We start from the raw sequence: 25079 nt of genomic DNA on the forward strand, positions 1-25079 counted from the left end.
GTTGATAACGAGCAAATGACAGTGGGCCATGATGTATTGATGAGGCCAGAAATAACGATTATGCAATGGGTACTGAGCTCTCCTAAAACACATAGAATAGGACATGCTCAAGAAGCCAGCATAATTAAATGGAAATGGTACATTCAAGACAGAGCCAAATCAGGGAAGGGTGGAGTTGCGAAATTAAATGAGCAAGTAGCCAACATACCGCCCTCAGATTACATACCACCGGAAGTGCCTGAAAAACGCGAGTCTCCCGTGAAATGGGGAGTACCTTATGGCGATTTGACCGTGGAGCAGACAGAGCATGCCTGGTTCACAGATGGCTCAGCCCGATATGTGGGAACTGAGCGATACTGGAAAGCAGTGTCGTACAATCCCAAAACCATAAAGATTTTGACGTCGTCAGGGAAAGGGAAAGGGAAGAGCAGTCAGTTTGCAGAGCTTTACGTAGTTTACCAGGCAATGAAACAAGAAACCCCTGGTCGATGTCATTTGTACACAGATTCATGGTCAGTGGCGAATGGGTTGGCGGTGTGGTTGCCAACCTGGCAAAAGAATGGGTGGAAGATTCATTAAAAAGAGTTGTGGGGAAAAGACCTGTGGCAAGATATTGCAGAAATGTTATCACAAAGTGAAGTCACTGTGTATCATGTGGACGCGCATTGTGCTACAGACTCATTACAACGTTTAATTCTGTTGCAGATGAACACACCAGGATTTCATCTGTGGATGCGGAGGCTCAGGAAGACGATTTGGCCAAGTGGGCTCACCAGAAATGTGGGCACCTTGGAGAAAAGGCTACTATCAGGTGGGCACAAGCTCGAGGAATCAGTATTCCTTTAGAGGTAGTGAAAACAATCATTTTGCAATGTCCAGTGTGCCAACACCAACAGCATAGGCCTATCCCTCAGATTGTTTGGGGTACATTGCAAAGAGGAAAATTACCAGGTCAAATTTGGCAGATATTATATCGGTCCCCTGCCAATCAGTAAAGGTTGTCAGTATGCATGCACTATTGTGGATACATACTCAGGATACATGATGGTTTTGCCGTGCAAGTGTGCCACACACCTGAACACCATTAGGTTGTTAGATAAGATCATATTGCATTACCGAGTGCCTTTGCAGATTCAAAGTGACAATGGGTCACACTTCAAAGGCAAATTGATACAGGAATATTGTCAGGAAAAGAGCATTGAGTGGCTCTACCATGTGCCTTATTACCCTGCCGCTTCAGGGCTGATTGAACGAATGAATGGGTTGTTGAAAGAACAGCTGCGCAAATCTGGAGATGGCAATTTGGCAGGCTGGCGTGATCGTTTGTTTGATGCGGTGCAAGTGCTAAACAATAGGCCTGTGAATGAGCATGAAACTCCTTTGATGCAGCTAACGACTCCTGCTTTACAGATTCAACCCAATTCAGTCAGAGAAACCCTATTATACTGGGAAATTACCCCGGGTTCTTTAGCTCCCTATCGGGCGACTCCAGAGTCAGCAGGGGTAGACTTGCATTCCCATGAGAAAATCAGATTGGACCCAAGCGGGATGGTTGTAATTGAAACAGGGATTGGAGTACAAATTCCCCCAGAGCATTTGGGATGGATTGCCCCTAGATCTGGCCTAGCATTGAAGGGAGTTCAAGTATTGGGAGGGGTAATTGATGCTGATTACCAAGGCGAGATCAAAGTCATCCTGATGAATAGTGGGGACCAATTGTTACTGATCCACAAGGGCGATCGGGTGGCCCAACTGATTATTATCCCCGTTAAGTTGTCCATGATTAAGAAGGGGGAGCCTCCTACAGTGTTAACTACCCATTGAGATTGTGGTTTTGGCTCTTCAGACAGCATGGCACCGGGTGCGAAGGTGTGGGTGGAAAGGCCAAGTGGCCCACCAATGCCCGCAGATGTCATTGCATCAGGCAAAGACCAAGTAGTTTTAGTAATGGAGCCTGGTAGAAAGAAATGGCAATATGTGCCCGCAGACAAATGTTACCTGAGAGAGTGATTTACAACACTGATATCCCTTTTCTGGGTTTGCCTTATAGATCCTGTGTCTGGCTGGTGTAATTGTGGGACTAAATGGACTCCGTTCGGGAGAGTTAAATGGCATGCTGCTACCAATGAAAAATGTCACATCTGTGCCAGCGATCAAGGAGAAGTTGATAATGATGAGTAATGATGTCCAAAAGCAGCCCTATGCCGATGCCGAAAAGCCAGCCAGACCGAAGACATGGATTCGTGAAATGCGGCAAACACGTCAGGCGCAAGTGAAAACAAAGTTGATGCCAGTTATGCGAGAAGCATCTTCAGGACGGTGAAAACATGCTCCTATGATCACCCAAACGGAGAATATGTGGACATACCTGGCATAACAGGTGCTCAACATTACGCACTTTTGCCTTACTGATGTGCCCAATGCTGAAGCCTTACTGACTACGTGCTTAGTAGCAGTGCCGATGCCAGTTCCGGTTCTAAAGCATATTTTCGGCGTCACGCACAATGATTCTTTGGTTCAAGATTCCGATATCAGGCAATCCTTTTCCATCTATGAGTACTGCAGGTTTTGCCAGGAAACAGATCGCAAATTGAGAAATTTGACACGTATCATAACCTATAATATAACTCAAGGTGTTGTGTGTTACATTATGACGTGCAATGCAAAAGAAATTGGCAAATGCCAACAGCTTAATTTAACCAAACAGCAAAATTAAACTGTGTTTGAGAAACGATTCTGTTCACGAATTCCACGCACATGTACCGGTGTGAATAACACTACGTCTTGTATTCATACAGTGATAGCTGCCAGTCATCTGAATCATGTGAAACTTCCAACAGGATGGCTCTTTTCCTGTGGCAACATCACATATACTTATATTCCAGCTAACATTTCCGGAGGTCCATGTGCCTTAACTCGATTAGGACTAATGATGTTCCCTTTACACCCAGCGATATCTCGAGCAAAAAGGTCAACTTTTGAGTCTGTGGGTCTATCCCCCGATTGTGATTCACATGTGCATTTGCTATCAGAAGCTGAGGTTCTAGCATTAACCCTTTCATTAGTGGGAGTTTGGGGTTTAGCTGCTGGGGGTTACAAATCTTTGACTACTAAACATGCTAATTTGATCAAAGGACTCAATCATACTTCTCAGGCATTAGAAGAGTTACTCCTTGATAGCAAAGTTATTAGAAAAGCAACTTTGCAAAACAGGGCTGCTGTTGATTATCTATTGCTAAAGCATAATTTAGGTTGTAACGCAGTTAAAGGTATGTGTTGTTTCAATCTAAGTGACCATTCACGATCCATTGAAAGTCATATTCGAGGTTTGAGGGATCTCATTTCTCAAGTGTCCCAAGATCATAATGGGAATTGGTGGGATTGGTTATTTTCATGGATTCCTGATATTGGGGGTACACTGCGTTACGCTTTTGCTTGTATTTGCATTATATTAGCTACCATAATAGCTTTTTGTTGTTGTATTCAATGCATTCCCAACTTAGTTTTAATATTTCGTCGGTTTCAGAGACCGGCTCCTCTGCCACTGGGCTATGGAAGATATATATCCAAGGGTGGAATTGTTATTCTTGAGCTAAAACATGGCACTGGTGCGCAGTGTATTCTGGGAGCACTCAGAGCTATAATGGATATTTACTTCATGCCGCAGTGAAAAGCTGTACTTATTTTGCTGAGAGCTGAATTTACTTTGCTGAAGAAAACATGCTTTCCAAACCTGGTATGCAGTCAAGGACACTCTGCTGGGAAAGCTGGCTTTGTTATGTCTTGTTATGAGTTCTGGGACTGTTTTCCGTGGCGCTTGTTCTTAGAGGAGGGAAGCGCTTTGCTCCTTGAAGTTACTGTCGGTTGACCCAGCTGGCAACCAACGGTTGCCCATCAATGCGCAAGTGCATTTGCCAAAAGGTTCGAGAAATTACCACCCCTTTTTGAGGAGTGCATATATGCAGAACCCCTCAACGGTCAGACGGGACAAGTACAAAGACCTCAGTCGGAGGGGGGACGCTTCCGTCCGGTATACCTGTGGGTTGTTGTGCTCTCGGGGTCTTCCAGCCGCTTCTGGTGAGATGAGGGTTTCAGTTACGCCCATGGTGAAGTATTTTCTTTTGAATTCTCTGTCTATTCTGTGATTTATTTCGAAGGGATTGTGTCCTCTGACGTATTCCTTATCTTTGATAATACGTTTCCAGCTTGCTGGCCTCGGAAATATTTTCTGTAGAGGGCGCTGCGCGTCGACGTCCACCGAGTCTATGTCCTTCGACGGCCACCGTATCAGCGCCGACGTCACCATGCCCATATATAGCCACGCGCTTCGTGGGGCCTCGGAACGTCGTTGCTCAGTTCAGTCAGGATCACTCTATATCTACTCGTATTATTCTCGATGGCATCTTCATCGGAACGGACGACGCCGTGATCCGGCTTCAAGAAATGTCGAGACTGCGGTAAACAAATGTCGATAACGGATCCACACAGGATCGGCTTGTGGTGCTTGGGAGCCGAGCACCATTGTTCGGAGTGTGAGGACTGCATGTCCATGACGGCGAAAGCCTTGAAGGAGCGCAAGGGGAAGCTTGAGAAAGTTAAGTCAGTCAAAACCTCCTCGAAGGTTTCTTCGGCTGAGTCGAGGCATTCGTCTCCTCGCCGTCGAAAACATTCCCATTCTAGATCTCGAAGTAGCTCCCACCATTCGTCGAGATCAAGACACTCAAAAAAGAGACGTCGAAGATCCCCTTCCTCGTCGTCTTCTGTTTCCCCAGAAAGGGTCTCCTGTCCCACAAAAAAACAGCTCTCAGGCTGAGTGGGAGGAATTCAGAAAGAAAATGTTAAGCGTCTTCGAGAAAGCGGCCTCGACCCCCTCGAAGACAGCTGAGGGTTATACCTCGGGTGAAAAACCCAAAAAATCAAAACGCCGCGAGTCGCAGCACCCGGCGAAACATTCCACCCGAGAGCGCCACGAACCATCGGGTAAGAAGGCACCATCTTCGACGCCGTCGAAGATTCCTTCGACGCATGGACCAGCGCCATCGACACTGTTGTCGAAGGGTCCCTCGACGCATCGGTCGATCGACTCGACGACATCGACGAAAGAGAAGACCAAGGCTACTCCACAGTCAACGGGGATTCCAAGGGCCTCCGGCACGACGCCGAGACTGTCGTCAATGTCCTTGAGTAGGATCCCGATCCTCTCGAGTTCTTCGAGACCCCTTCCAGTTTTTTCAACGCCGTTCTCGGCGCCTTCGAAGCCTGTCACATCGGCGTCGACGACATCAACGTTTTCTCACCCAATAATGACGAGTTTGGCTCCTTCTGCCTTAGAGATGGGTTTTACACCATTTCAGAGGTCAGAGTACCCCGGACGATCTTCAATTTATGAAGAGGGGGAAGATTCTGACCAGGAAACATTTGGGATACAGAGGACCACACTGCCTATTTCAGAGGATTTCACCTCTGAGGAAAGAAGGTTGAAGGACCTACAGGAGTCACTACATGAGGCAAGTGGGCTGGACACTCCCCCAGAAGTGGAATTTGTTAAGCCAGACCCAGGGGAACATGCCGAAACACCCTATAGAACCCTTATGGCAAGAATTATTGAATTTATGGGTTGGTCTGCGCCTTCCCCTGTTTTTCAACAGGATGACCTAACAGACATATTAGACAAAGGTCCACAGGAGGACCCTGTGGTCCCCTTCCATGCAGCCTTACCAAGGAAAATTACATCTAATTGGGAAACTCCTGAAGTTAGCCCTGCGGTCAATAAAAGATTGTCAGCCAAGTATAGGGTAGCGGCTGCTGACCCTGAACACTTATCAAAACACCCGACTCCAGAGAGCCTGGTGGTTCAAGCGGCAACTTCATCTAGCAGTAGGACCGCTTACCATACTGTCCCATAGGATAGAGATGACAAGAGGTTCGATTCTATGGCGAAGAAAGTCTTCTCTGCTTGTAGTATGACGAAGTCCATCAACGCCACCTGTACGCTCGCCAGGTTCAGTCACACTGTGGGAGTGTGCTTCATCAGCGGCTGACTGCATACCCGAAGGAGAGGAAAAGGAAGCCTTCCTTAACATTATTAAAGATGGCAAAGATGCCATGTGCGAATCACTTCAAACTGGCATCGATTCTGCTGACAGTATCAGCAGGGCCATGGCGGCAAGTACAACAATCCGCAGGCATGCGTGGTTGCGAAAGTCTGGCTTTGCTCCAGATGTACAGGCCAGACTTTTGAATATGCCCTTTGACGGCTCTTCACTATTCGGAAAAAAGGCTGATGACAGTCTGGAAAAGTTGCAGATTTCTAAAGCAGCAGCAAAATCTTTAGGAGCTGCTATCCACCAAACTCCTTTTCGGCCCTCAGGAACCTCTGGGAGAGGAAAGTCCTTTTGCTATTATTCCGCATTCGGGAAAGGCAGAGGACAGCAGGCTCAAAGAGGCCAAAGGAGATCCACCCGAGGTGGACGGGTCAAAGGTACTAAGGCCGCAGCAGCAGCAGGTGCCTCTTTACCCTCGGCATCTGCATCAGCCGCCCCCAAACCACTCTGAGGCCTTCCCACGCAATACACCTGTAGGGGGCAGGTTAACTCACCATCTGAGGGAATGGCAGGCTATGACGTTAGATGCTTGGGCATTGGAGACAGTTGCCCAGGGTTACTGCCTACCCTTTCTACACATCCCTCAGAGTCATCCACCGGGGAACAGCTCTCTAAAAGTTCCAGATCCACTCCTCTTGCAGGAAATTATAGACCTGCTAGAGAAAGGTGCCATAGAACCGGTACCTGTAGCAGACAGGAACAAGGGCTGGTACTCCCCCCTACTTTCTCATACCAAAGAAGGACGGAGGACTGAGACCCATCCTGGACTTACGAGAATTGAACAAGTTCCTCAGGAAGGACAAGTTCAAGATTGTAACTCTCTCTCAGATCCTTCAGATCCTTCAGGCCCTCCAGCTCCAGGACTGGCTGGTATCTCTGGACCTTCAGGATGATTATTTCCATGTGCCAATCCATCTCAAACACAGGAAATACCTGAGGTTCGCAATTGGCGACTCTCATTATCAATTTCGAGTTCTGCCATTTGGGCTGACCTCCGCCCCGAGGGTCTTCACTAAGCTGATTTCGGTAGTGGCGGCGAGTCTAAGGAGGGAAGGGATCCACGTCTAGCCCTACCTGGACGATTGGCTGATCAGGGCTGTATCTTCGAAACAAGCCCAGGCCCAGCTAGATTATGTCTGCCACTTCCTTCACAAACTGGGCTTCTCCCTCAATTTAAAGACGTCACAGATGATACCATCACAGAGACTCCAGTTCATTGGAGCGGTCCTGGACACTTCCCTGGGAAAAGCCTCGCCACCAGAGGTGAGGGCTCAATATATTCTACAGATGGTCACCAAGTATCAAAATGCCCAACGTCTCCCAGCCTTCGACTTTTTGAGGTTGCTAGGCCTAATGGCATCCTGCATCTTCCTTGTGCCAGAGGCTCGCCTGAGAATGAGATCTCTTCAGTGGGCACTGAGAAGTCAGTGGTCGCAATTCTCAGGGAGAATGACAGATCTCCTCCGGATTTCCGGACAAGGTAGCCCGCGACCTTCAATGGTGGGCCTATACAGAGAACATCTTGAAAGGAGAACTGTTTTGGCAACCATGGCCGGAGATAACAGTAGTCACAGACGCCTCACTCACGGGGTGGGGAGCCCATGCCAACGACTTGACCATCAGCGGTCGTTGGTCTCCATCGGAGTCCAGACTACACACATCAACCTATTGGAGCTGAGAGCAATCAGACTAGCGCTGAAAGCTTTCCTGCCATCAGTACAGGGGAGAAATGTCCTGATAATGACGGACAACATGGTGGCCATGCACTACCTCAACAATAGAGGAGGCGTAGGATCACTGCCACTGTGCAGAGAGGCGATGCAGCTCTGGTTTTGGGCAATCCAAGAAGGAATCTCTCTATCGGCAGTCCACCTAGCCGGAGAGAAGAACTTGACAGCGGACGCTCTGAGCAGGCAGAGCACAGTCTCCCACGAGTGGGAGCTAGCTCAGGAAGACCTTCAAGAGATCTTCGCCCTTTGGGGAACCCCTCAGGTGGATCTGTTCGCCACAAGCACCAACAGGAAGTGCAATCTGTTCTGTTCAAGGGAATTTCCCCCGAGAGGAGCTCTAGGAGACGCGTTCGTAGTGGACTGGGAGTTTCCACTCCTTTACGCGTTCCCACCAGTCCCTGTTATTCCTCAAATGATCAGGAGGTTGAGAAGATTCCGGAAAACCATGATCCTAATTGCCCCGGATTGGGACAGGAGACTGTGGTACCCGGACCTTCTAGATATGTCCATCTGTCCTCCAATCCGTCTTCCACTCAAAGAGAATCTTCTCTCGCAGAAGGGAGGTCAGGTTCTCCATCCAGACACCAGAACCCTCAACCTTCACGCTTGGCTTCTGAAAGGGTGAGGTACAAGGATTGGGATCTCCCTGATGACGTCATGGAGGTGTTGCTTTCAGCCAGAAGGCCAGCAACAAAGTCTTTATACTGCTGCCGTTGGAACAAATTTTGCAGCTGGTGTAGGGAAGAGAATATCGACCCTTTTTCATGTGGTACACCAACGGTGTTATCGTTTCTACTCTACTTAGCAAACTCAGGCCTTCAAGTTGGCACTGTAAAAGGCTAGCTCGCAGCACTTTCTATCTTCAAGCGCACTGCGGAGGAACCATCGTATTTCAAACTTCCTCTAGTGATACAATTTCTCAAGGGATTAACTAATGTTTATCCTCCAAAACCATTCCAGGTTCCCTTATGGGACTTAAATTTAGTCTTAAACTTCCTAAAGGGCACTCCATTCGAACCACTTCACTCTTGTTCGCTGAGATTTCTCACGCTTAAAACTGTCCTATTGGTAGCACTAACATCTGCTAGGAGGGTGAGCGAGCTACAAGCTCTCTCCTGTAAACCCCCACAATTTTCCACAAGGACAAAGTTGTCCTACAGGTGAAGCCTAATTTCCTCCCAAAGGTGGTTTCTGAATTTCATATTACTCAGAAAATTACCTTACCTTCGTTCTACCCTCCTCCCCATCCGGGGAAAGAGGAAGAAAGGCTACATAGGCTGGACTCAAGGCGAGCTCTCAGCCTTTACATTAGCAGAATGGCTAGGATCAGGCAAGCAGACCAACTGTTTGTTGGATACTCAGGTCACAAGTTGGGACTACCCATAACAAAACAAACCATCTCCAGGTGGATTATTTTGACCATTCTGGAATGTTACAAACTGGCAGGGAAAGAGCCACCCCAAAATCTCAGGGCTCATTCAACCAGGGGTATCGCATCCTCTTTGGCTCTCCAAAGAGGGGTACCGGTCCGAGACATATGTGCGGCTGCCACATGGTCGTCTGCACATACATTCACAAAATGTTACAATCTGGATTCCTCCACTAGTCAAGAGACCAGATTTGGCAAGGCCGTATTACATTCGGTCCATCCCTAAAGGGATACATAACATTCTCACTCCCACCTCCACTTACATGCCACTGCTATGGGAGTCTATCAAACATAACGAATACGTCGGAGGACACAATCCCTTCAAAGAACAAGTTACTTCTTACCTTGTAACGTTCTTTCGACGGGATGTTCCTCCGATGTATTCCTTATCGCCCCTCCCATCCATCCCCGCAGTGATACTTCCCTTGTGGTTGCAGCTTATGCTCCTTCAAGGTCAATAACCAATTCAGGCATGACTTTTCTTATGCTACAAAACGGAACTGAGCAACGGATGCAGCGCGTGGCTATTTATGGGCATGGTAACGTCGACGGCGATGCGGTGGCCGTCGAGGGACATCGACTCGGCGGACGTCGACACGCAGCGCCCTCTACAGCAAAAAATTCCGAGGCCAGCAAGCTGGAACCGTATTATCAAAGATAAGGAATATGTCGGAGGAACATCCCGTCGAAAGAACGTTACAAGGTAAGAAGTAACTTGTTCTTCTGTGTTATCAATAGTTGCTTCCAAGCTTTGAATAAATAGCCGTATAAGTGCTCATTATTTTCTAAGAGTGCGTGTGGTTGTAAGCCATTGCGTCGTCTACCTGCGTTTAAAGTATTGGCTCTGCAATTGCATTGGTGATTAATGACTGTCCGTGCACTTTGGGCAAGCAATACAATGCATCATTTATTTTTCTAGCATGTTAGGGTTCAATCAGTAATGAGATGGAAAACGTAGTGAATGCATTGCACAAACACATTTTTCAGAGATCCTGCGTTGTGTCCATTTACCATCAAGATTCATATATGTGGTGTGTTCCTTTATACTAATGTGTAGGAGAAGGTTTTCTACAAATGTAATACATTGTTTGAAGACACACATCTTTGCTACAGAACTCCGTTTTGTTGCTAATGTGTTCTAGTCATTTTCAAGTTTAGTCGTGTTTTGGGTGCCCAGCACATACATTTTACACTCGTGCATAGGCAAATCATGTTTACTCTTACAGTTTAATGAACCCTCCAATTATAAAAAGGGTGTACAATACGTGCCCCTCAAAACCTTATATGGAGGATAGTTTAAATATCCACAAACCTTAACTTGGAGCCAATGTAGTAAATGGCACTATAATAGGTCAGCAGCAGTAAGGCCTTTGCTCAAATTGCAGTGCTTGTCATTACACCAATCCCAGGATGCTAGCATCTTTTAGATCTTCAAGACTACAATTCTAACATTCAATATCTGGCTCACCAGTCAGTGCTAGCACTGGTACAAAACAAACATTAAATGGTTTAATTTCTAACTGAAATAGAAACTTAGCAAGACATGTCCCTGAAGAGATAATTCAGACAGGTATTTAATTTTATTTGGCTGTTCATGCAGGCTTCACCCAACATGCAATCATTGTGATTATTATTGCGTCAGTCGATATCCAACTTCCGAAGGATGTAAGGCTAACTATCCAGTCATTTGACCATGAGATTATTTGCATGAAAGGGACGCTCTGAGACTTAAAGCTCATCTGTTCCACTGGTGATAGGATGCTGCTGCACTCTGTGCTTTATCTGCCAATTGTGAGAGAAACCTGCTTTTCTGTCAGAATGTGGACACATCTGAATCATTTCCATACAGTTCACTTTTTGCACGCGTCAGCTGAATGCCACATACCTTTTACTCTTTCATGAAGGAGAAAACTTATTTTTACTCAGTTGCAATTGCATTCACTCTTTGTTTAAAAACATAAGGAGTAATATACTCCCACCTCAAAATCCTATTGGGAGCACCGTCTCTGCATATAAACAAGCTCACATACATCTCCCCTTGCCTTATGAGGCACATCTACCTAGAATACAGGGTCAACCTGGATGTAACAGCAAACTATGACTGTACTGAATATTTGTAGGGCCGGGGGCGTGTAGCCGACTCATTCACCATGTAGCAGATACTACTGAAGTAAGCTTGAGGAAAGAGGTCCTCCATTCTGCGCTCCAATTGGTCAAACGTTGCATTTCCACCCTGATCAATCTTTGCTGAATGTTTTACAATGACCTATTTTCTGACATTTAATCACAATGTGTGCATCTAATATGGTCTATGTATATTCTTTAGCACATAACTGGTTCAGTTTATTAAACCCTCATTTTAGAAATTACTACAACAATGAGGAAGGGATGAGTAGGGTAATGCCCAGAGTACGTACCAGTAATCTTCATTACTCAATCATCACACCCTTTTTACAGTTCAGGCACTTGCCCCCGATTGTTAAAATGGTCCTGCGTTTAGATGCAAATTTACACGGTTTTGCTTTGTAAGCAGTAGGATGTTCCCAAAGAAAGATATACCATTATAGGCCAAGGGGCAGGGAGGTGCAGCAGCAAACATTATTTAGGTAGCAAGCTTCAATCCTATCTCTGGGCGCAGACAACTCATTTTTAATAAGGACTGGTATAAGAGAAGTTTCAGGGTAACTAAGTTCACCTTTAAGCAATCTGAGCATTAACTGAATATAATCGAATGACTTTCAACCATTTTAGTTGCAGGTTCTATCATTTTAGTTTTAATACCATTTATTAGCCATACAACAGCTACCAAGCCCTTTCCCAGCTCTACCTATTTTTAGTTTGCGACAACAAAACAGGTTTGCGAAAAGCAAAAGCAGGCTGTGAATGTTGCTTTTCTTAGTGCGGCCCGCTCAAACATTAACAACCAGTCCTTTGCATCCAACAGTAACAAGTTATAGTGATGGGGTCTTCTGCTACACACTCCTCAATGAGCATCTCGCTATGTTCAGCATGCGCCTTTCCTTTATTATGTATATTCAAGTCTGTTTTGGCAGTAAGTAATCAAGGTAGGTGAGAATTATATCTTTTCAGTTTCTCACTTGAAATGTATTTGTGATTAATTTAACACAGTCTACTCTTTAAAGGAGCCGTTTTGCCTAATTTAAATGATGTTCGAAGTTATGGCGTTACTCAAGATGTCCCCTAGGATCCACTGACTGGAGGCCTTTTTTACTGAATTGACATTTTTTATAGTTACTTATTCTTTGTGGCAAAAAAGGTTTAGACTATAATCATTCCATAACCAAATGCATAAAAAGATAACAAAAAACATTGAATTTTTAATTAAAAATGTTTTAAGAAATAAATACATTAAAACCTTAAAAATGAGTGAAAGAAAATAAATAAAAATAGTACTATTTTCACAACTACACAAAAGTATGATGTGTTAATGTAATTTTTCTTGTCTTATCTTTTCCTGGTGCATACCCCTGAATACCCAGCAAAATAAATCCTGCATCATTCGGTATGTCTTATTTCACAATGTCCTGTATTAGTATCTCAAGCCAAAAGACCCTAAGAGATGGACACTCCCACATATATACATTAGCGATCCCCTTTTCACACACCGGCCCTCCAGCACATATTTGGAGGGAGGTATCTTGTGTAGTATGAGTATTTTATATTGTACATTCACTAGCTGCACACTTGAAGTTGTATGGATTTTGGCATATATAGAGATGCCCAGTCTTGGTCCATCTCCCCGAGTTTGAAGTCCCTTTTCCATTCTATCTCCCCCAGTTTCAAGTCACTTCCCCATAGTCTGGCACATTCAAGTGGTTTTTAGCATACTTATTTCCTTATCAATTGCAAATATCAACCCCCAAGTTGTTGTCTTTTCCTAGGGGTGAGAGCTTACATCACCTTTTGCTCGTTAGCAAGGTGCAAGAGCAAATGCCATAATAATAAGTATCCCATTTGGTTCACTTCAGTGACTCAAAACATGTTATTCTATCGTCCAAGGCCATGTCCTCCATTTTGGTAAACCCCCCATGCCTCTGTTTCCATTTTATAAACTGGGAGCCTTGAATTGGTGAAGTGTGGATTCTCAAATAAAGGTTTAAAGGGGGACATATATGCATATATTCCTGCCATTTCTAAAGATATGCTCATTTCTGGTGACACCACATTCAATTGATATGTTAATGAGTCCTCCCACTTTTTTTTTTTTTTAGGACTTGAGCTCTGGGCTCTTTACTCATGGTTATGGTAATGTTAGTTATTGGATTTACTGCTGGTGATCCTGCTCTGTCTTTCGCTTGCAGCCATAGTTGTTTATACATAGGAGACTAGCAATCCCTTGCTCCATAAACTGCCACAGCTTTTCTGATTGAACCCATTCCCCTACTACTTGGACAGCCCTAAGGTAGTGCTGTATACTGGGTATTGCTCGCCGTCCTCGCTCCTTTGGTCTTAGCAGAGTTTTTATGTTTACTTTCACTCGCTTTCTGGATTTTTAAAAAGACTTCTTTGGGAACGATAATGGGAAGAGCTTGCAATAGGTATAGCATCCTTGTTAAAATATTAATCTTCATTACTGCTATACGAACCCTCTCTGTATTAAACACATTTCCCCGTCTATTTAGATCTTTTTGAACATTATTAATTGCACTAGGATGGTTGTAACTGTATAATTGTTTGAATTTGGATGTCAAGTTTATCCCCAAGTAATTAATATTGTTTTGCCCAATTGAAAGGGAACTTTCTAAAGGTAGTTGCTTCTTCGTTGGACATTGTAAGACATTTTCAACTTGCTCATTTTGCCTTTCAACCAGATAACCTCAACCAGATAACCTAGCACATTTTCTCATCTCAACCATTATGTGCAGATGGGATTTCCCTGGATCCTTTACCATTAATATCACATCATCCCTGAATATATTTTATGGCTGTCACAGGCGCAATCCGCCCTTTGATTCCCCCATTTTGTCTTCTAAAGGCTGCAAAAGGTTCCATAGATAGTGCAAATAATAGTAGTGACAAGGGGTATCCTTGCTTTGTTCCACATTCTATCCTAAAGTCGCCTGAGATTCTTCCATTCACCTTTACCATGGCCTTTAGTTCTTGGTAATGGGCAATTATCATTCTAGTCATTACCGAACCAAACCCAAACTTTTCCAACGCCTGTAGGAGATATACCCGGTCTACTCTATCGAAAACTTTTTTGGCATCTAACGCTAGAAAAACGTCTTTCAATTTAGAACTGTGTGCTTGATCAACAATGTGCAGCACCCGTATTTTATATCCTGTTGATAAATCCTGTTTAGTCAGGGACAATTAAGCCAGGAATAATTTTTTTTATGCACCTCGCCAAGACTCTCAAACAATTTCGCATCAATGTTAATCAATAATATTGGTCTATACGAAGAGCACAGCAGGCCATCCTTCACCGGTTTAGGGATGATGGCGATTTGTTAATTCATCATTCCAGGTGTCAATCGTCCTGTCTCTAGAATATGATTACATAATTTCACCATCTTGTGACTCAAAGATTGTAATATATTTCTTATAGAAGGATGCTGTCAGACCATCAGGTCCCAGGCTTTTATTCAGTTTGAACCTTTTGATTACATGGTCGCACGAGCCAAGCCTATACCCAACATACTGTCTAAGACAACAAGTAGGCATGGGACGCCGATTTCTGTGCCAAGCCAGTAATGTATACTTTGAACTCACCACTGTCGAGAATCTAGCTGCCCTTTGGAATCCTGCCACATTTTCAATCCTGCTGTGTTTTAGAAATGTATCCACTGGTTTGAATCTAGCAGCATTGTGAAGCTAGCCGCTGTTTTGAAACGAGCAGCGCTTTTGACATTAGCCACTGTGTTACATCTAGATGCATCTAGATTCCTGCCACTTTTTTGTAGTCAACCACGCTTTTGGACGCTAGCCACAGTTTTAATTATAGCTGCATTGAATCTCTTGAAACCTTTCATTCTAGCTGCCTTTTAGAAGTGTAGCCACTGGTTTGAATCTAGCTGCACTGACAATCTAGCCACTGTTCTGAATAGAGCTGCACCTTTGAAATCAGACCATTTTTTGAATCCTGCTACATTTTAGAAAGCTAGCCACTGGTTTGAATCTAGCTGCATTGAGAATCTATGTCACTGTTGTATCTAGCTGCGCTTTTATAAATTAGCCATTGTTTTGAATCTAACTGCATTAAGTATCTAGCCACTGTTTTGAATCCAGCTGTGTTTTAGTATTTAGCCACTGTTTTTAATTGTACAGCGTTTTAGAAATGTAGCCACTGTTATGAAACCTGCTGCGTTTTAGAAACGTAGCCTTTGGTTTGATCTAGTTGCATTGAGAATCTAGCCACTGTTTTGAATCCAGCTACGTTTTAGAATTACATTTAACGAAATAAGAAACCATCCAGGACTCACAGGCACATATCATACCCCATGTCAATGGAAAAAAGCCGCAGGCATGGCCACTCACCGGCTCGTATCTGCAATAATACGCCACATGAGGACACATTGCACAACACCCTCTGCCAGTAGAATGCAGCAAAGTTCCACGATACAAATTCGGTCTAGCTGGACAAAATCTATCTCCTTGACACGCATACTCTCTCAACAGCCTTCACAGCACCATCCACAAGCCATCTCTATATCGGTCGCTAGCAGAGAGGTGCCGCCCCCACTAACCCCATTACCTATCCGTATACTGGCTAAAATGTTCACACGCATTGTAAATCCCTCATACCAATCTCTTATACCTCGGACTTTGCTCCTCCAAGGGCGTTCACCTACAGCAATTTGAGACCAAACGAATAGGAAAGGCGTTATAGAAATTCCATAGCACATTAAATCAGTAATTTCAGTTATCGCTATTGGAAGTTCTAATAACTCTTTTTGTTCATTGGTTATTTTCCCCACCTGGACCCCTTACAGATAGAATTTCTGCTATTCTATATGTAAATCTCTGAGTCAAAGGTTGACAAAAATTCCTGAAATACCTCTCTTCTCTTGTTCCATCCCCTTAATGTCCCCTCTACTTTTTTATTATAGGGGATAAACATTGCATCTCACGTTCCTGTAATTGCTGGGCTAGCACTGTTCCACATTTATTACTGTAATACAATAAAGAGCAAGATGATACGTGTTGTTTACTTGCCTCCAACCCCCTCACACAGGAACTCTATAAGGTTTTCCAGCATCACTAGTCCTGAAAAAATGGACCGTCTGCTATAACTGATTTACACATATGTATAACAAGTTTATTATTCAAATAATTCAAACTGAATTTAAACAAAAAACACTACCCTCACCTAACACAGTGTACTAAACATTAAAAAACACATATAAAACAATTCTAAAACATCAGATAACTTATTTATACGACACAGAAGATATCACATAACACACAAAAAAATCTCAATGTGTCACTAAAACAACAAGCATCCCAACATGTTTCTGTTCTTAACTGCCCAGTTCAGGCGAACATTCTTCAGGGGATAAATTTAAAAGCATCCACTAATCTCTTCCACACCGTGTTGAAAGGGTAGATTCAGGCACCCAAGAGGGTAAAAGGAAAACAACCTCCAAGCCTGTAAAAATAAAGGCAAGGAGAAACCTAATGAGTTCCAAAGAGGGAAGGAAGTACTACAAAATGTAAATGGAGGCATGGCACAGGGATTATGCCACACTCACAAGGGTCCCAAAGGGCACCCGCAGATTTACCTTTAAATGGTGAAACTTCAAAGCACGTCACAGGATGACAAATTTGCTGGTTTCCCTCCAAATGAGAAATCAATACTTCAACAAAGCGTCACAGTCCGCTAGAGTATCGCCACACCTAAGTAAGACAAAACCAATACACAGAGACCACATGCTCTGTTATATCCAGAAATCACACTGGCTTCAATACCACTGCACATAAAATCAAGGCTCCAAATAACAAAGTGAATTACCTCCACAAATGTAGGGATCAAGACTGCAATTCACAATTCAATAATGGACAAGTTGAAATGGAAACATCCATACGATCAAGCAATAAAGTACAGAGTCAATCTGGAAAGCAATGGGAACATAACAGTAAACACCATTTATCTGGCATTACCAAAACCTCAGCTAACAACATGCCGTCAACATGCACTAGAGGGCAAACAGAAGGGGGTGCTTATATTTCACACACGTGAGGAGACCATGCATTATCTAATGTGTAAAGACAACTACTCAGTATCCATGCTGTCCAACCTCCACAACGTAAAAGAAACGCGGAAAATGGATAGCCACACAACATGTGTAAAATAAGTGTAAAATAAAGTACCCCAACCACCAAATAATGCAAAAGGTGTCCCGACATGGAAACAATATCATGTACAGAGTCACATACAAAGGCGAAATGCTGGTAGCGTGCTCACCTATACAGACTGCGGGGTTTATTCACTCCACTTGCAGCATTCAAACATACTCGGCCAGCAGTCGATTCAGAGGAGCCATGGCTGCTGCACAATCTCAAAGCGTCTATGGTTGCGCAGCAACACAAAGAAAGGACTATTAAAGCGTCTATGGTTGTGCGGCAACACAAAGAAAGGACTCCACTTCTCGAAGTTAATCAGGAGTACAACCACCAAGGGGGCCATATTGGAACAGACCCAGGATCAACTGGTGTAGAGGAGTTTAGTGGACACTCAGCGCATCAAAAAGATGTAAATTGCACTAACTTCATCAATTGAACTAAAAACCAAATTATTCACCAAAATTGGGTGCCCACATGGTATATGCATCACACAATGTCCAAAATTATATTTGGCTAACCAAATGCCAATCAATGCTTTCATTGAGCCCTAGCACATTGCTTTGTAATTTGAAAATTATTTTTTGCTCTATATTCAATAATTTTCGATCTGTTTCAATTTTGGTATTTCCATGCACCTTTTTCAAAATCAGCCATGTGAAGTCATTGAAACCATGTTTCTTTTCAATAAAATGTTTCACAAGAGGGGCAGTTATCACTTGATTCTTGATACAGCTGCGATGTTCCACCATTCGAACTTTACATTGCCTATTTGTTTTTCCCACATAATGTAGGCCACATGGACAGGTGATCAGATATACAACATTAGCTGTGTTACAATTCATCATTTCAGTGAAGACCCACTTATCAGGTAGAATTTGCAATAATCTAGTTTCTTTTGTTTGTCCACACATGCTGCAATTCCCACATGGAAAATGTCCTTTTACTTCAGGCAAACCCCACAGTCTAGTTTGCCTAACTTGTGGTATCTGCATTTCTGTCACATCATTTCTGATCAGAATATTTCGTAAATTCTGGCTTTTTCTGAAAGCCACTAGGGGAGGCAACACTTCTTTACCACGATATATTTTCTTCCAAGTTTTCATCACAATGTTTTTGATTTTGTAGGACAAATTTGAGAAAGTATTAACAAATACAGTGCCAATCCTTTTAATTGGCCTACTACTTTTCTCCAAAAGTGCCTCACGATTGTTATTGTAAGCTCTTTTTAAAGCATTTCTTATAACTCTAGGCGGATAGCCTTTGGCCAACAACTTGTTGGTCAATACATCCGCACTTCGGGCAAAATCATCTTTAAGACTACTATTGCGCTTCAGCCTCAAAAATTGTCCAAATGGCAAATTGTTCTTTAAATGTTTAGCATGGTGGCTATTGAAGTGCAATAAAGAGTTCTTATCAGTAGTCTTGTTATAGGGCATTTGTGTAAATCAGTTATAGCAGACGGTCCATTTTTTCAGGACTAGTGATGCTGGAAAACCTTATAGAGTTCCTGTGTGAGGGGGTTGGAGGCAAGTAAACAACACGTATCATCTTGCTCTTTATTGTATTACATATATCTATATCCCCGTTGGTGGAGTAGGATGTTTTCATGTTAATAGGGATTCTTTATACCTATTTAAACATACCACATTTATTACTGTACATTAAGGGTCTGTATTTGGTACTTAGACACATGGCTTCCACCTTACATGTAGACATGGTATTAAGATGTGCTCTTACTGTTAATTCTCTTAGGGTACTGGTCAAACTAGGCGTTTTGTGCTCATTTTCCAGTTGAGCAACCTTCCCTTTTAAGTCTTCCTCATTGGAAGCCTGCATTATACGCGTTTTGGCATCTGCTAGTGACTTGTATTTATATTTAGCTCTAAACACCACTTTCACAGTCTCACAGGTGGATTATTATGTGTCTTTCGGGTCGTTCTCTTGGAAGAAATTAAGTAGCATTTCCTCATGTTATTTTCTATGAACGGGATCCCTTAGGATATAATCGTACACTCTCCAGGCCTCAGTCACCCCTTTACCCCCGTTTCTACCTTCTTTTATTTCTATCGAGAACGGCACATGGTCAGACAATATTATGCCACCCCTGCTTCATGCCCACCCCTGCTTCTTCTACCTCTTTATAAATGTCTTGTGTTGCCAGGGCATTGCTTATTCTGGAGTATCTCCTGTGAACATAGGAATGGGACATGTAGTCCTTCTTCGGGATTCATCATTCTCCACACATCACACTGCCTCATTTTGTTAAGTCTAAACCTCAGTTTTACTGACATTGCCCCTGTTGTCGGGCAGACCTTGTTTTTCCATCTGTACTTGTTAGGGTCATACACTAGGTTAAAGTCCCTAGCCACAACAAAACTTCAATGTCCTTTTTCCTCTAGGAGGCCCAGACACACACATCTGGTCACTGACTGGGTGTGCAGATTGTTAACAGCGTGACAGTCCTATTAATCATCTCCCCTAGTAGCAGTATATGTCGCCCTTCTGGGTATTTCAGACAAGGGAACCCTAAAGTCTCTTGTTGTCTGGATGTGCATCTAATTATGTGGGCCATTTTTTTTTTATTCCCTAGTCGCTTACTATCCCTTTTTCTCAGCTGTGTCTCTAAGCAGAAGAATGGTCAGTTCTTGTTTGCTAAGATCTCTAATCAATCTGCATGTCTTATTTGGGAAGTTAAGACCGCTTGCATTTAATTACCATATCTGAAGTGACTTGTCCATAATTGCTGTTAATCCCGCTCTGTTCCTATGCTCCCTCAAGCATTCATGTTCTCTAGTAGGTTTCCAACTTACTTTGCACTGGATATGTCATTTTTGTAACTCTTTCCACCACCCAAAAAACCTTTCTCTTTCCCCACCAGAAGTGCTCAGTGTAACTTCTCAGCTTATTCGGCATTGTCACCTCCCTTTGTCTCAGCCGACCCTATTCAGAGCATCCAGTCTTATCCATTACCAAACATCAAACCATAGATTCCAATCAACAAATGATATCTTAGTTTGCATTACTGTTACAATCTTCTTTCTTTCCTTCCTTCTACTAATTCCTTGTTATTCCTTGTGCCAAGTGTTGCTGGAGCCTTTCCTTGGACTTCTTCCATAATTTTCCCAGGAAGGTTCTGTATTTCTGCCAATTCTCTGTTCTCCTTCGGCACATTAAGTCCACCTTCCAGCGTTTTAAGAGTGTTTTCTCTCCCCCATTCGAAACTGTTAACCCATATGTATAAGTGCATCTGTAGCAATTTAATTTCAACAGGACAAACAACCGATTTCACAGATCTATCGTATGACATGCAGGTACTAGACAACGGAAATGCAGTGCATGTTCACAATGGCTTAAGCTCTTACCTACTACAACTGCGATGGCACCCAGCGCCAGTCCCAGAATCAAAAGTAGAGGTGCAATAAGCAACTTCCCAGCTGAAAAACAAAACAAGGGACTTTGTGTCAATATGCTCCTCAAAGAACATATATATATTTATATATATACACAAATATACATGTATACACACACACACACACACACACACACACACACACACACACACACACACACACACACACACACACACACACAAATAAAGTAGATGTTCTTACATACATAGAAATGCAGAGGGACCTGTGCAAGAGCCTACACATTACACTGAATGTGCCTCAATCACATTTAAGGGTTTGGCATTCTACAGTTCATAACTTCTTTAGTATCCCATAGCAGCAAGGAATAAATGGGTGCTGGTGGCATGGGGTGTGAAAAATAGCAGGACAGAAAACATTAGGAAGGAGAATGGGGCAAAAGCAAGGAATAACCACACCACCAGAGGGATGACAGAAAGAAACAAAAGAAAAAGGCGTATAGGCAAAGACTCGCTCGGGGCAAAATATGGTGGAAAGGGATGAATTTGCAGGAGAGTCAAGTGGTAAGATTTAGAATCAGATTGAGAATGTGTTATGTTTTTTTTCTGAAACCGCTGTTACCATTACAGGTGTGAGTTTATGTTGCAAGAGTTCCATTGTCTTCTGTTTTATTTGGGTGGTCAGGAAGTGTGTGGAGGTTGAGATGGGCTGGGTGTGAGTAGTGCAAGGGGCAGAAAAGTTTTTGGTCAATCTGCGTGTGATTGATTGCGGAAGTGGAGCGAGGGGTGAGTTCAGCAGTGCAAGCCATGTTGTTGATGAATTTTGGTAGTGGGATGGGGTAGGGCAAGAGGTGGGGTTGTCTGTTAAAAACATGTACATCAGTGGTAAGGGGCGGGGAGTAATGGTTATTGGGTTGGGTGAAGTTGGCGGCTATATGTATTCTGAACTTCAGAGGTGATATGTGGGCACATGCAATGGTAGATAAAATGACTTAAACTGGATCTTTGGCTATTCTGTTTTGCACTCCGAGCTTGGGTTGATACAGTGAGCACAACCGAGTTGGGTAACAATATACATGAGTTATCTCTTTATGATACAAAGATTCCCTCCAAGTGGATAGATATGCACTCTGTATATAAACCTGCTATAAAAAGCTGTGTGGGGCATTGATAGGGGCTGTAGAGGGTGATGCAAAGGGTCCAAGGTGGACGGTGTTGGCATGGAAGTAGCCAGTGATCTGAAAGGTGCTGCAAAGTGTTGTGACAACGATGGTGTGAATTGGATGAGGCAGCAATGAGTCTGCCATTAAAGCAAAAGAGCTCATAGCAGTAAGGAAAACAATATTTTTTTCTTTTGCCAATGCCTTTCCACATCTTGACATGAGAGTATCTTCTCTAGTATATTTTGTTTCTTATTTGGATCGCTGATATTTTGCCTTGCTTGTTGAGACAGCCTTTCAGTAATGACTGTCTTTTCTCACGCAAGAAATAAATGACTGATTCAATAGATGGAGGTCATTGATTTGCAGTGTATGTTTTTGTGGCATTGGTCTCCATGAACCAGATTCGTGCTCCCAGTGCCACATACTACAAGCCCTCTCTCTGCTCCAGCCTGCTCCCCTAAATTCTAAGCTGACTTGTGTACTCATGTTCCCTCTTATCTCCTTCAATGTCCATCCATCCATGGCCCACTCACTTTTCTGCGTCGGCTGTTCCCTCAAGCAACCCCCCTCTCCATCCCCTCTCACCTGCACTATTCATCCTTAGGCGGAGTAATTGTGGCTACTACCCTCTCGTATTGTATGGGGGTATCTTTTCATGGGGCCACCCCAGTGATATACACCTCTCCACCCACCAGTTGAAACAAAATTCTTCCTACACTCCCCACATCAGCCTATCTTGGTCTCCTGTGCAGATCCACTTCAGTGATACACCCTTGCTCCCATTGTTTGCAGATATAGAAAAGTATGGATGCCAGAATGATGATCCGAAACAGATTCAGTACATATTAAGAATGTGTTGGAATGTGAGGGTGGAACTGTATCGGATCACAGTCCCTCTGCCATCCCAGTCTGGGCCCACTATGAAGTTAAAGGAACACAGGCTAAGGGAGCACATTGTTTGAATACTAAAAACAGCAGTGTTGAGTAGACAGCCGCATTCTTAGCCACACTCAATTCTGCTTGCGGGCCCTGTTTTCAGCATCCTCTTTGGCTGCACTCTTTGAATTGAACTCACCACAAACTCATCACACTGTACAACGTATGCCTACATCTTGCGGTAGAACATGAAGTCAAACTTGGACCTTCCCACCTAGGCGTTATATGACATGCATTACTTAGCGTAAAAGCATTTCTGATGATTGTATTTGCTTAGATTCACATAATGTGCATATAGTCCGACATCCAGTGGTCACCGTAGAGTATTGCATCTTGTCTTTCGAGAATTGAAAGGGGACATTGGCGTGCCTGTAACACTATCCCTAACGTGCCGTGTAGTGTACCCAAAATACCTCACGCGTCGAGGTCCCTCCAATTGTTTTTTTTATGCCATGAGGGAGCCTATGACTAACGTGTGTGAGTACAGAAAAGAGAGAAAGTAGTAAGACATCCATGTGCCTTCCATCCGAACGGGGAGGAAGGGTGGGCGCATGTGAATCTAAGAATATATAATCATCAGAAATGCTATGATGAAGCCTTCTATATTAGTAGCCCATAGTCCCCTATCCTCCATACTTATGGGAGCCCATTCTAGGGGATGGGACCGGAAAAAATGATAGAGTTGATACATTACTCACCATATTCGTATTTCTGACGCTTGTAGGATATATGATATAGCATTTATAACGGGCCTGTACACAAGCGTTTATAGGCGTGACAAGACAAGCTGGGGAAACAAAGGGAGGACAAAACAACAATCTTACTAGGCCTTGTGTCATTCAGATCGTGCAAGAACCGGGGAGGGGAGAAGTGCTGAGGCTTGGGGGAGGATGGAGAAGTGCGGGACAAAGGAGAAAAATAAAAATCCAGCCAACGGATGGCAAGTGCTGGTACTCATAAGTGCAGCCAACTGGTGGCAAATAAGTGCAAGGGAGGGGACCGTAGGGTTACAGATACAGACCACAAGTGCAGGGGAGCCAAGAGGCAGTGCAGGATTGCAGCTGAACAGGCAGGTACCTGGAACGAAATTCAGAGGGTGATCAGTGCATGGATCAGGCAGGTGATCAGCAAGGGAGAGAAGGCAGAAGTAAAGATAAAGGTCTTGAGTTGCTTCCGGACACAGAGATGGTTCTGCTCAAGTTTCAGAGAGGCAGGGAGGCTGTTCCAGAGGGAGGCCCCAGGTGAAGAAAGAGATCTGCTCCCATCTCTTTGCTTGGAAAATCGACTGACCCTCAGTTGGAGGTGGGGGAGCGGATAGCTCGAGAAGGTAGATATTCAGGAAAAAAAAAAAAAAAGAGAGTTGGAGGTAGTGTAGTCCCAGGCACCAGAAATCCTTGTGGACAATGCAAAGGGTCTTGAACTTGATGCTTGCCGCCACTGGAAGCCAGTGAAGAGATTTCAGAACTGCAGTCCTGTTCTGGGCGAGTTGTAGAGGCAGGAATATTTAGAAAGAGGCTGTTGTAGCTGCTTAGATGTGTGGGCTACATTGACCCACTCAACAGAATACTTACCCACATCACCAAGCTGCACTTCAGCAGAACCAGAAAAATTGCTGTGCTGGCTCCTGCGAGTACCATTGCATCCAAACTGCGTTTTGCAGTCACAAAAGGAGGGCTGCACTATTTTGCCAAGCGCCATTGGGCAAGATAGAACAGGAAGCACCCAGAGAAAGGCTAATAGGGTGTGTTCTTGTTTTTCTTAAAGAAATGGGGTGAAAAGCAGAGCTGCTTCACTGCATGCCCAAAGTTCCTATTGAAAAAGGGAATATTTCACCTTTAAAATGATGCTGCTCTGATGGTATTTTTCCCTGTTCTTCATCACACTACCTTTATCAAAAATACCCTGTCATGCCCAGTCATATTCAGATTGTGCTCTATCTGGAAAGAGCCTTATTCCTGAATGGCAGGCTGTGCCAGCCAAATCTGAGAAAATCAACAAAAGCTTTACTTCAGCTGCACGGAAAAACGCTTAAACCTTTGTTACAAA

At 43.8% G+C, this 25079-nt stretch overlaps 1 protein-coding gene across 1 annotated transcript in view; it reads right to left on the reverse strand.

The window, feature by feature from the left end:
- RNF217 (ring finger protein 217) overlaps window positions 1-25079 on the reverse strand; it is a 737705-nt gene that overhangs the window by 155159 nt on the left and 557467 nt on the right. The window contains exon 5 of the mRNA XM_069607522.1: window positions 20930-21001. Within this exon, the coding sequence (XP_069463623.1) occupies window positions 20930-21001 (72 nt within the window). The remainder of the gene's footprint in view (window positions 1-20929; window positions 21002-25079) is intronic.

Source organism: Ambystoma mexicanum, chromosome 4q (genome assembly GCF_040938575.1).
Source record: "Ambystoma mexicanum isolate Mex_15411 chromosome 4q, UKY_AmexF1_1, whole genome shotgun sequence".
NCBI lineage: Eukaryota > Metazoa > Chordata > Amphibia > Caudata > Ambystomatidae > Ambystoma > Ambystoma mexicanum.